The sequence below is a fragment of the Euphorbia lathyris genome, chromosome 1 (genome assembly GCF_963576675.1).
Source record: "Euphorbia lathyris chromosome 1, ddEupLath1.1, whole genome shotgun sequence".
NCBI lineage: Eukaryota > Viridiplantae > Streptophyta > Magnoliopsida > Malpighiales > Euphorbiaceae > Euphorbia > Euphorbia lathyris.
The window spans coordinates 19,537,348-19,549,910 of record NC_088910.1 but is presented as its reverse complement, the minus strand read 5'-3'; the positions used below and the strand labels follow the sequence as shown (position 1 = coordinate 19,549,910).

General features: G+C 36.9%; 1 protein-coding gene across 1 annotated transcript; it reads right to left on the bottom strand.

Moving 5' to 3' along the window:
* Window positions 1-3,273: 3,273 nt before the first annotated feature.
* LOC136223763 (uncharacterized) lies at window positions 3,274-11,376 on the bottom strand. Its single transcript, XM_066011926.1, has 5 exons — window positions 10,287-11,376; window positions 6,795-7,614; window positions 4,496-5,873; window positions 4,310-4,393; window positions 3,274-4,123 (listed from the first exon to the last, which is right to left on the bottom strand). The coding sequence occupies exons 1-5, from the start codon at window positions 10,915-10,917 to the stop codon at window positions 3,437-3,439; spliced, it is 3,600 nt and encodes a 1,199-aa protein (XP_065867998.1). The 5' UTR covers window positions 10,918-11,376; the 3' UTR covers window positions 3,274-3,436.
* Between the last annotated feature and the right edge of the window lie 1,187 nt (window positions 11,377-12,563).

Below are 12,563 nucleotides of genomic sequence, written 5' to 3'. Positions count from 1 at the left end.
ATAGAGTTTGGTCAGTTATGGTGCATCTGAACACTACTGATATATATTACACAAACTTCATTAGAAACTATTTTGGTCAAATTTGAAAACTAAAATATAAGTTTTTATTTATATAACTAGAAACAGTTCTGTACTTTTATAATAAAAATAAATGAAAAAACTAAATAGATTAAAATAACAAATAAGTAAAAACCTTATATTAATAATATAATGAACGTAGTAGTGTGTTAAATAAAAAATAGTAATTTGTAATTGTTCATCCTTTTTATTATATCATCCTTCAAAGTTCAATTTAGTAATAATAAGGATTTTTTCCATTCGGCTATAAGTAAAAGAACATTATGTTTAGAAGATATAAATTACAAATTTAATCATATTTAATTTTCACCTTCAATGTGTACTTTTAAACTTAATGTTTCATTAATGAAAGATGAGAAATATTTAATATCAAACTTTATTAGGTAGCCACGGTTGAAGTTAAAATGTGATTAGAACATGGAAAAAAAAAAAAAAAAAAACTAGTTTTTTCATTAATAGGGTTAGAAATTGCACATTGTTTATTAAGCTGAAGATTGCACTAAACGCTAAATCTACTATCCTAATTACTCTAGGACCGAATTTGTACCATATATGCATAAACATTGTGTTAAAAAGATGAAGTGCTTTTTTTTTTTTCACTTTCTCCTAGAAAATTAAATGGAGGTCCGATTGACCTTAAAATTTTCTGATGAATAATTCAGACTAACATGTGAAAGATTCTTTCTTCATCCCAAGTAAATAACTTACTGTCACCAATGACGGAATTTTTATTTTTAGTTAATATGTTATTTAGTTATCTTTAATAATAGTACATTATTCCCTTCAAACAAACAAAAAAAGAGTACATTATTAAGCTTTGTTTCAACAGTTCAGTCATTTGTTAATTTAAATTTCTAATTTGTGATTTATTTTTTTTTTGGTAGAAAAGGAAAAGAAAAATGAATAACAACAAACTACCCAGGAATTAGCCTAGGGAAGCTAACCCCAATCCTATCTTCTAAGAGAAGATGAGAGATGAAACTAGGGGAAACAGGAAGGGTAGTAACGCCTAACGTCCCTTCATGGCCCGCCGCCGCCAAGCGATCAGCAACACGATTCTGCTCTCTAAAAATGTGTCTGAACTCTACGAACTCAAAGGAGGAGCAAAGCCTTATAATAGCTTTGATGAGGTTGCGACTGTTAAGACCCATAGAATGATTCTCAGAAATCATTTTGATTGCTTCCAAATTATCAGACTCCACAGAGAGCCTCTTAACACCCAACCTTTTAGCAAGATTGATTCCAGTAAGAATAGCCCAGAGCTCCGCAGAAAAGGAAGAACCCAACCCTAAATTCTGGGAGAACCCAGAAAGCCAGACGCCCCCTACATCTCTAAGCACACCTCCAGCCGCAATCTTACCGTTACTGAGGCAGGAACCATCAGTATTCAGCTTCACAACCCCCTCTCTTGGCCTGCTCCATCCCACGAGATGGACATCACAACACTGAGAGGCTCTGGCAAGGGACTCTCCTTTGAAACTATCGATAATAGAGAAAAGTTTTTTCGAGAAGAAATCAGCTAAGTTTGTCATAAAAACAGTTTTATCTCCAAAAATCTCCTCGTTTCTCCATTTCCAAACTTGGTGACAGATAATAGCAAAGAAAATGTCACCATGCTCCATGTATGGAAGCAACTTTCCTCTAACACCATCAGAGAACCAGTCGACCTCAGAATGTGCCATTTGTGATTTATTAATTTGTTTAAACATATTTATAACTTTCCTCTAATTTGTGATTTATTAATTTGTTTAAACATATTTATAATTTGTTTTGAATATATATAATTTATAATTAATATATAAATTTTAGATTATAATTATAAACTCTTTTCTCCTTTATTATTATATATAGTACTCAATCAGTTCTATAACACGTCTTTCTAGAGAATTCTTTTTGTTCCATAAATATATGTCATTTTGATTTAATCCATTCACATTAATTGATTTTTACCAAATATACCCCCACTTAAGTTGTCTTTTTACTTTGGAAATAGATAAAAATTAATTAGTAGATGCAATTAATATAAAAATAACAGAGTTTTTTAGTTAAAAACTAATTGTTTTTCTCTGGGTCTCACAGTTTGAGGAGCACGCTCCAAGAGTTTATTTATTTATTGTAAAGAATAGAATCTTGAGGACAGGATCTTACTTACTTCAGTGCTTCTTTTGAAATTCTGCTTTCAATTGTTAATAAAATAGTTTATTAAAATATAAATATTATATGTTAATTTTAAAATATTTTAAAAAATATATTTAAAATATTAGAAATATATTTATTAGAAACACATTTATTAAAATTAGATATGAAAGGAAATGAAAAAAGAAATAGATGAAAAGAACAATTTAAAAAATATATATATATCTATATTTTTAATATGTCTTACATCTTTACTTGGAGTAAATTAATTAAACCGTTATTTTAAGTCTTTTCAATGAAAGAGTTGTTTAATTTAATTAATTCTATTATTAACAAAGAAAGATGAAAAATTATTTTAGTGTCTTTTTTATAAATTTAATGCAACTCATTTCCTTTAATATATGTAATTAGGGAAGTGATTATTGTGAAATTGAATATATTTTCTCTAATTTATAACTTCAAAAAACAAAAAGTTAAACAAATTAAAATCAAGTTATTGCAAACAAAAATTTTAAATGTCACCACAAATTTTTAAAAATATTTTCATCTATAGCGGAGTCAACCTATTTATTAAAAGGGTTGATTTAACATTAATTGCTGCTGGTTATAGTAGGAGTTTATTAAACAAGACATGATATCTGAAGCATTTAATAACCAAAATATCTATGAAGTTGACACAGAATAACCAGCTAAGAGATTTGAATTTCACGTTGGAATAAACTACACCGATTACCTCTGAGATCTACCACTATTAATATTATATTATAACACTTAAACTTCGGATTCTTTGACATAAAAATCCTTAAAGAAAAACAAAATAATAACCTAATCAAATTTAACACCTACTTTGCCCTCATCATTTGTTAATGTTTAAACAAATTTTTATTAATTTGGACTTCAATTTTGCATCTCAATAAACCATTTATCTTAAAAATCAATTAACCGCAGAAAGCAGTAAGATATGTACCTTAATCATGCCAGCAGAGATGACAACCAAGGGCTGGCACAAGACAAGAGGACACAGTGAGCAGTTAGCTGAAGGAAATAGAAGAGCAGAAAAGATAAAATCGTAACAGGAGCCCGGTGGAGCCCCCATTTCCAGGGGAACCCAAAGGACCCACCATTTCCTTTTTTTTTTTTATTTCCTCGCAAAAGAAGAAAAGCAACAAAAATGGGGAACATAAGAAAAAACGCATAAAAGAAGATAGATATAGAAATTGTCTCAATGTGTACTTTCAGGAGAATGATGTATCCGACTTAAAATTACCGACTCTGACTCATTTGACCCTGGAGAAGAACCCTCTGTTAAAAATAATGGACCACATTTTCCATCACCATACCCCTGCCCTTCTTCCTCACCACTATTTAATGTATTACTACCTTTGCCTTTAGTTTTCATAATTTCATCCATTTTGTACTCGTCTTCTCCGGTTGTGTGCACATCACCGAGAGAGGTAACAATGGCTCCCTTATTATTTTCTGTGTTGACCAGATTAGACGGAATAATCACTTCTATGATGGGTTTCTCCGGGTCCGGGATATCATGACTAGGACCTTCATCTAATGATTCCAACTTGGCATCAGGTGCATCAGCATTAACTCCGGCTTCCTTCATAGGGGTAACTTCTGAAACCTCTGGCACAGCAACATTTGCAATAGTTTCCACCTCCATCTCATTTAAGTTCACATCTGACATTTCATCATCGTGATTTGCAACAGGATCTTCTGCTGCTATGTCCACATCATTATAATGATTTGCAACAGGCTCTTCTGCTGCTATGTCCACATTATTATGAGGAGGAACTTCCTCCTCCATTTTCGATTCTAAAATGATATCTATTATACCGCCATTAGCAATTGGCAAGCCACCCAAACTAGCTCTCTGCCTCTTATAAATGCCCATAGCTCTCTGCACGTGAAAATAACATAGATTTCAGAATTAACATTTTCCAGAGAAAAAAAACACAGATTAACAGTGTGGAGTTGACTCTCTGCTAGGGTAAAAAATTCCCAAGGAAGAATGAAGACACATCTACCAGCCATCATACTAGTCCTCAAAATATATTATATATAATAAGATGGTTTTACAAGTTACCTGGAAAATTGAATCACTCGTGGCTGGAAAAAGTGAGGAACTCAACAAAATACTGGAATTTTTTGGGACTGCTCTAGCACCATCCTGTCACATTAACAATATTTCACAGAATTAGAAGCCAAACAAGAAAAATAGTGAAAGCAAACAACCTATAGAGGAAGGCATTGCAAATTTGCAATTCTCTACCTTCAAATTCACAAGCATAGCAGCATCTTCCTTGGCAGTTACACTCTGTTCTATATCGAGTAAGCTCACAAACTGGTCATACAACTCAGGGTCGGCAAGTTCAGTTGAAACGTCCAGCTGGGAAAGATATGCATCATAAGGACGAGCATTTTCAATATTCAAGGATTTCAGAGGATCAGGCATCTTCTCAAGGGTAGTTTTAGGTGAAGATTTAAAAAAATCATTTGCTGATGGAGCAACTGTGATCTTCGTTTCGACAGTTTTTTCTTGAACCCGAAGATGGATGCCTTCCTTCTGTGGCCTTTGACTAACCTGGCCTGCTGAATCATCTTCTGCAGGGGCCTGAACAGGAAAATCCTCTTTCAAGGATGTTGAAGGCATCTCCAAATTCATATCACCATTTTGCCCTTTCCAAATGTCAGCATTGCCCTCCCACCCTCGGCCATTCATTGAATGCCTAGTTTGGTCCCAATCTGGCCCGCCATACATGTGCGATTCATCCCTAAATACACCATTATTTCCATCCCATCCATGCATGTGAGAAGGCCCTGAACCATCCATCATATTCTGCCATCCAAGTGGACGCAAATGAGAAGCAAACCTATCAGCATCAGAAATATGATAAGGCATCCCAGAATGGTTCATTTCCATTGAAGGTCTGACTCCAAACAGAGGAGATGGAAACTGAGGCAACATGGCTTGAAAAGCTCCATGGGGTGGCCCATGTTGAAAAGGAATGTAACCATTTGGCAAAGGTGAAGACCAGTTTGGGGCACCTCTCCAAGCATTTCCTTGTCCTCTCCCTAAATTGGAATCACCACTCCTCTTATACCGGGAACCAACGTTAATTCTACCATCTTCTTCCAGTGAGCCCATAAAAGATGGGCTTCCAACTCCACCCCTGAAAGAAGATGGTGGAGGAATCAGCCCAGAGTTGCTTTGACTAGTTCTGTTATAGAAGGATGATTCAACTGAAGCTGAGTCATCCATTAGAGACTTCTCTAGAGGTGAATCCCGATTTGGTCTGTCATCAGCTGAAGGCAAATCTCTTGAACCCATAGAAGCATTACTTCTCCTCCCTGATTCTTCAATATCAAGGCTCCGTCTCACACTGGATCTGTTTGAGAATCTACGCTCCAGACTTGTTGATGAAGGAGATCTTGGGCCCATAGGTGAAGGTTTGGAGTTTGAAGACCTTTCTATTGACAACTCCCCTGCATGACCATCATCCATTTTGCTATTCTTTTCACTGGATCTATACTTGGAATTTCTTTCTGATGCTCCTGCTATACCAGTAACATCTCTTGAGGAAATTGATTTGGATTGTCTATGCTCCATCCCACCATCTTTATATTTCAGATCTTCTTGTTTAAGTTGCCTGCATAAGAAAACAATAAACAATAAATAAACATATCGTTGCATCCATCTTGTTTGATTAAGTTAAGCACATCTTATCATGCCACTACAAATTAGAATTCAAACAATTGATGTCTCCATATCACAATGAATACTGAATACAGAACTGCAAAATCCATGCTTTTGTGTTGGACCACCCTCACATAAAATCCTTACCGAACTTCATGATTAAATACTTCTTAATTCAAACCACAAAGTTTTCAACAGTTTGCATTGTTTTCCAATGGGGACTGTCGAAAGATTCACGAATTTAGCTTGTTCCAACTTGCAAGTTTCCAAATCCATCTGTATTTACAAGGTGATCAACCTAGTTTATATATAAAATCGAGGATATTGTCATATAAGGCAAAATCCTCAAAAACTAGTATTAGTACATGAGTAGCAAGCCAATACCGACATACAAAAAACGTGCAGTCCCTTATATAACAACAAACATACATAATCGATATCTATAGTGTCCATGAATAAAAAAATGCAAAATAGGTCACTAAACAAGGATAAATACACAAATAATGGGAAGGAAGGTAACACACAAATAAAATTATTCTTTGTAACAACCAACTTATATATGTGTTGGAAGATGAATAGTCTTGTGTTAACATCGCAATTAAAAGTATGCTGATACTTATCACAACCTATGAACAGCTTCCACAAAGTAAAGGAGTTATCTAAATCTTGCAAAAAACCAACAGACTAACAGTATCACAAGTCAAGAAAGAAACATAATTTGTACAATAAAAGAAGAAGAGAAAAGTGAATAAATCATAGAAAAAAGGCAGGATCACAAGATCACATAAAACTAATATCACCAAGCCTAAAGCAAAAAAAAAACAATGTACTACTTCAACTGCTGAAATTAGAACAAAAATAAAAATAGATATACCTGTACTCGTCTGCAGTCCCTAGTGAACCGGTGTTAGGAGAAGTCCTTCTCCTACTACCGCCTGTATTAGTATCTGCATGGGCTTGACGTGATTGAGACCTCCCTCTGTCAGCATCAGACTCAACTCTACTGCTGTTCATAGATCTCTTATCCATGTCCAGATAAGCTGTTTTCACACCTCTGGATTTAGTATCAGCATAATCATCATAGTCATCAGGAGATCTCTTCCTGCCCCTGCTATCTTTATATCTAGCATTCCTATCATCAATAGGTAACACATCACAGTCAACATTTCTCTCACGGTCACGGTCACGCTCTCTATCTCGGTCTCGATCCCTGTCCCATTCCCAATCACGGTCCTGATCACGTTCTCGGTCCCTCTCTCGTTCCCTATCCCTATCGCGGTCTCTATCACGGTCATGATCATGATCTCGATCACGGTCACCATCTTGAGGCTTATGTTTCTTTAGTCTAATTTCTACACTATCTTTATCATCTTTTGAGTTCTTTTCATCAGATTTGTTGCTGATATGATCTTTCCCAACACGCTCATCTCTTTGCTTATCATCCCGATGCCTACTTTCCTTGTCTACATCTTCACGATACTTGTCTCTATATCTCTCATCTTTAAGTTTCTCGTCCTTTGGCCTTCCATCCTTGGAAACATCCTCCCTTGAGGACAAACGTCTATCATTGCTATCTCCAAGGTCGTTGTGATGCTTATCCCCATCACCAGAATAATCATCTCTTTTTTTCCTTATTCGTCTATCAGGTAGGCTATCGATTTCAGGGGCTTGCAATAGATCACGAGCACCCAACTCTGTGCAAAGATAAACCAGATTTAAAAATGAATGAAAGCAGACATTGACCACATTTGCAACAAAAAACAAGCACCTTCAATAAGTAGAAAGATCTTGCCAACAGTACTTCGATCGTATCTTTTTTATAGCAAGAAACCCAAAAAATACATGCAAAACAATCTATATATGTGCATCTACCAAATTAATAGATCCATAATAGCATTGCATGTATATACCTGTTCAAGTAACCTAAAATAAAACCAGCATAAGGGCGGCCCGGTGCACTACGCGTCCCCGCTAAGCGAGGGTCCGGGGAGGGGTTCCACCACAAACAATAAGGTTTACAAGTTCACTAGACATACACACATGTTTTTTATGCCCTAAGAATACCTAATTCAAATTCGCTAGAATTTTATAGGATTTTTCATTTCTTGTAGCTAGAAATTCACATGATATAAGTGCCTGTTCTTGAAATGCAACTCTCATCAATAGCTGCATTCCATAAATCATATAAGAATAAACATAGCATGCTATGCACCCATATCATACCACACATCCATACAAATATACAAGTCCTTTATGCCATTTTAGTAAGCTTAACATATAATTACGAACAAATAAAGAATATTGAGCTACCTAAACTGTAACCCTAAATGAATCCATATAAAATAGGAAGGAGAAAACAAATTCTAATAATGCAAGTAAAGAAGCACAGATCAAATCATCAAAGGATAATGAACCCCAAGCTATGGTGACCAACTGGAACAACCAGAAACTGCCTGAGGTGTTTAAAATGTTCCGTATCCTGTGAACCTTACAGCATTTAACACAATGCTGGGAATTATAAATACAGAAGAACTCAAGTCAGCCTGAATAAATTTTAATTTCCTTCAACAACAGGAACATGATGAATAAGATTTACTTTCTATAGATGGATTGGATGATTTCATCCTCCACATCAAGAATGTAAGACGACAAAACTGAGAGGATCAAATGAATATCCTTAAGGCATTGTCATTAACTAACTCACAAGAAATGTAAGCAGATACAGTCAACACGGTTCAGATCATTAACTATCATTATAAATGGATTAAAGAAGGATGGTTTCAGTTTGTAACTAACCAGCAACTCCATCTGTAAAACCTATTATACTTGCATCACAAAATCAATTTGTGACCATTGTTACAGCAAAAGGTATTCGAAACTAGATTATCCTTACAAAATACATTACTTTTGCTTCATCAACATTTATTCCGTAGTCTTCAATCCAAAATATAAAAAAAAGACTAATTTTCAGATTTTATTATGTAAACATTACACTTTATGAAGGCTTGTCATCTAAAGTATAAGACTGAAATGGCATAGATCCTATACTATGAAGCACGGACTCTTCCCCAGGGTCGCCGTGGCCGTATCGGACTCGCCGGACTCGCCGACTCGGCGGGGACTCGGCCGGACTCGGCGGTGACACGGCGGTGACACGGCCGGAAGATGGGACTCGGATGGGACTCGGCAGTGACACGGATGGGGCTCGGCGGGACACGGATGGGACTCGGCGGAGGTGAAAATAGGTGAAAATTTAGGGTTCCTGCGGTTCACAATTCTCCTGCAATGTCTTTCGCGATTCTTCATCTGCAATTTCTTTTGAGATTTCTTAGAATCTCTGCAATTTCTTTTGAGATTTTCTTTCTCTCTATTTCTCCTGCGATTTGATTCATTCATCTCCTGCGAATCGCGATTCATTCTTCATCTCCTGCGACTCGCGATTTGCGATTCATTCTTCACCTCCTGCCTTTCACGATTCTTCCTTGTTCATTCTTCATCTCCTGCCTTTCACAATTCGCGATCCATTCTTCATCTCCCTTGTTCAGTCTTCACCTCCCTTGCTCCATGACTGAACAGTCTTCATCTCCCTCCTCTAATTTCAGACTTGGTTTCTTCTTCAGCCAAGCAGTACAAATATATTTTTTTTATATTTAATATATGTATAATTAGCAAGTTTTTTATATATTTTTATATCTAATATATATAATTAATTATATAAATTTGCCGTGTCCCGCCGCACCCGTGTGTCTCGTATTTTCTAAAAATGCTGTTTGCCGTGTCCGCACCCGAGTCCGCACCCCAGTCCGTGCTTCATAGATCCTATATTGAATTACCTGATTTCAATATCCACACACTATCTATCACTCTGTCACAAAAGCACACCACCTCCCTAATCCCCATCCTGTGGGAAAGTAATCCATAAGACACCAGGAACCAATACAATTTAAAAGAGAAATGAACCATAAATGCATAAGCTGTCCACTAATAGGAGAAGCATAATAGGCCAATTCCTCTTTTTCAATTGGAAAAGGGCTCTTATATCAAGGGAAGATAAGATCATGTATGCCTCCACATTTCTCTAATATATCAATACCACTCTCCTCATGAACACACCTTATATATATATTATCCAGCACATCGGGCTAGCAAATACATAATTGCAAAGTATTAACAAAGAAAAAGAACATATCAAACAATGAAGATGACCACATCTAAGCTCCCAATATAGCAGTTAGATATCCACTGGTTTTTATCATCTGTTGTCTTGTAGGAAACAAGACAAACACAACACAAACAAAACCGTGCAATATTGGGAGCATATTCACAATAAAATGAAAACAACCAACAAATCAGCAAGTTACCTTACCAGTTTTTTCAGATACTTGCTTCACTGTGCGCAGGTCTTCAACATCAATCAATTTCTCTGTCTTCCCTTCCTTAACCCTTCTATCCCTTTCCTTCTCCTTCTCCTTCTCCTTCTCCTTCTCCCTCTCCCTCTCCCTCTCCCTCTCCCTCTCCCTCTCCCTCTCAACAGCACCTTCTCTAGTCTCTTTTCTACTGCTTGATTCCCTATGTTTTCCCTCAGACTTTCCACTGCTCTTTTTCACCACTTCATCACTTTCAACATATGCTCCTGCGCTCTCATCTCTCCTCTTACTCTTGGACTCACTCGATTTTTCTTTCAACTTCTTAGTCCCCTCCCCTCTATCATCATCGCCACCATTCCATCTATCATTGCCGTCAGAAACTCTCTCTTTGCGCCGCTTTGAAGTAGAATATTCCTCTAAGTAGTCCCCATTCCCCGAGGCAAACGATTCCTTATTGTCCTTCGAATCGAGTTTCCGCTTCTCACCAGAAGTGGGCTCTTTAGAAATCTTCGCAATACTCTCATCTTTGCTCTTCCTGTCCTTAGAGCTAGAGTCCTTCTCAGAATCCGAGTAGTCCCTAGCATCCCTGGAACTATGTTTGCTCGATTTGTGGCGTGAACTTCGCGGCATCACTTCAAAAAACTCAAAACCCTAAGCACCAATGTCAAATGCTCAAATCGAGATTGAAACCCTAATCCCCGACAGCAGTAAGTAAAACTGAGAAGAATCAAAAATCAAAACCCTAATTTCAAATCCCCCGTGTAACAATCAATAGCCGAATCTAATACTTGAGCCTGATTGTCAACTATCAACAAGCAAAATCACGCTCAATAAAACCCTCACTACGGTGAACACCAAACCCTAACCGGCGAAAGCGAGAGTCGCCGGAGAAAACAGATCGACGGCGAGCGAAGATTAGGTAGAAGGATTGCGATTCAAAATGAGGAAAATCACAACAAATCCAGAACAAAAACGGTTGAAGGGACGAATGCGGAAGAGTAGAAGAACGATGTTGGAAGGCAGCGGAGAGGAAAAAAGAGGTTGGAGGCTATTTTTCGGATTTTGCTTTCTGTTTATCGGTGGTACTGAGACTCGGAGACGACTTGGATATAATTTTAATTCTAAACAGACGTTAATACCCTCAAATACTAAATTAAATTACGATATCTGTCCCTAGGGTTGTTCCTCTGGTACGGTTACAAAAAAAAAACCGATCATCGTTCATTGATTGGGAAGATTCTGTAACCATTGGGAGTGAGACACGTATACAGTTGATAGAAAAAAGGTAAAAGATCTAGTGTTTCCAAGCCCATATAAAAGGAAGTAAATCTGTAAATTTATTTCTAAAGTTTTTGCTGAATTAAATTAAATCTCAAACTTTTGTTTTTTTTTTCCGAAACAAACAACAACTTTTATTAACTTAAATCAGAAGATAACACATCAATAATAAACGGTGGTGGACAGACCCACCCACCACGAATAGAACTAGAAGTAACAGCTTTATCTAGTCTATGGGCTGCTAAATTCGTTGATCGTTTAATAAAAGAGATCGAACAGGAGTTCAAATCTCGCAACAAATCACAACACTCACGTATCACATCAGATAAATAAGATAATTGACTTTTTTGGAGCTGAATAGCCCGTACCACCATCAGGCAGTCGGACTGAACTTCAACATGGCTTAAGTTATAATTCTTGATCCATGATAGCGTTTCGCGGATTGCCATTGCCTCAGCCAAAGGTGGATTCGTTATCTCAGCAAGGTAACCCATGCTTGCCGCAAAGCATCGCCCCTGATAGTCGCGTAAAAGGAAACCAAAAGAGCAGAAATTATTTAACCCATTTACCCATGCATCGACGTTACAGATGTAGCAGCCTACAACCGGTTTCTTCCATTTATACAAAGCACTCGTGTATTGATTTTATTGATCAGGGTGATGTCTTTGCGCTGCCTCCCAAGCCGTCAGTTCAGCGGTGGCGGTTTGAAATATTTCCTCAGGCGTTCGAATTTTATCATTCCAAACTTTTTCGTTTCGTGCCCTCCATAGTTGCCAACATATTATCGCAATAAGGTTACAATCCATCGTCACATCACCAAGGATATTTGTAAACCAATGGATAAAATTCGTGATTAGATCCAACCGATTGTCTTTGAACAATAATTTCCATACCTGAGCAGCTCGAGGACACCCTATGAACACGTGAAACTCGTTTTCCCCGAAAGCTCCGCACACCGGACAGTAGTTAGGTAGCGAGCTATGACGAATTGCAAGATT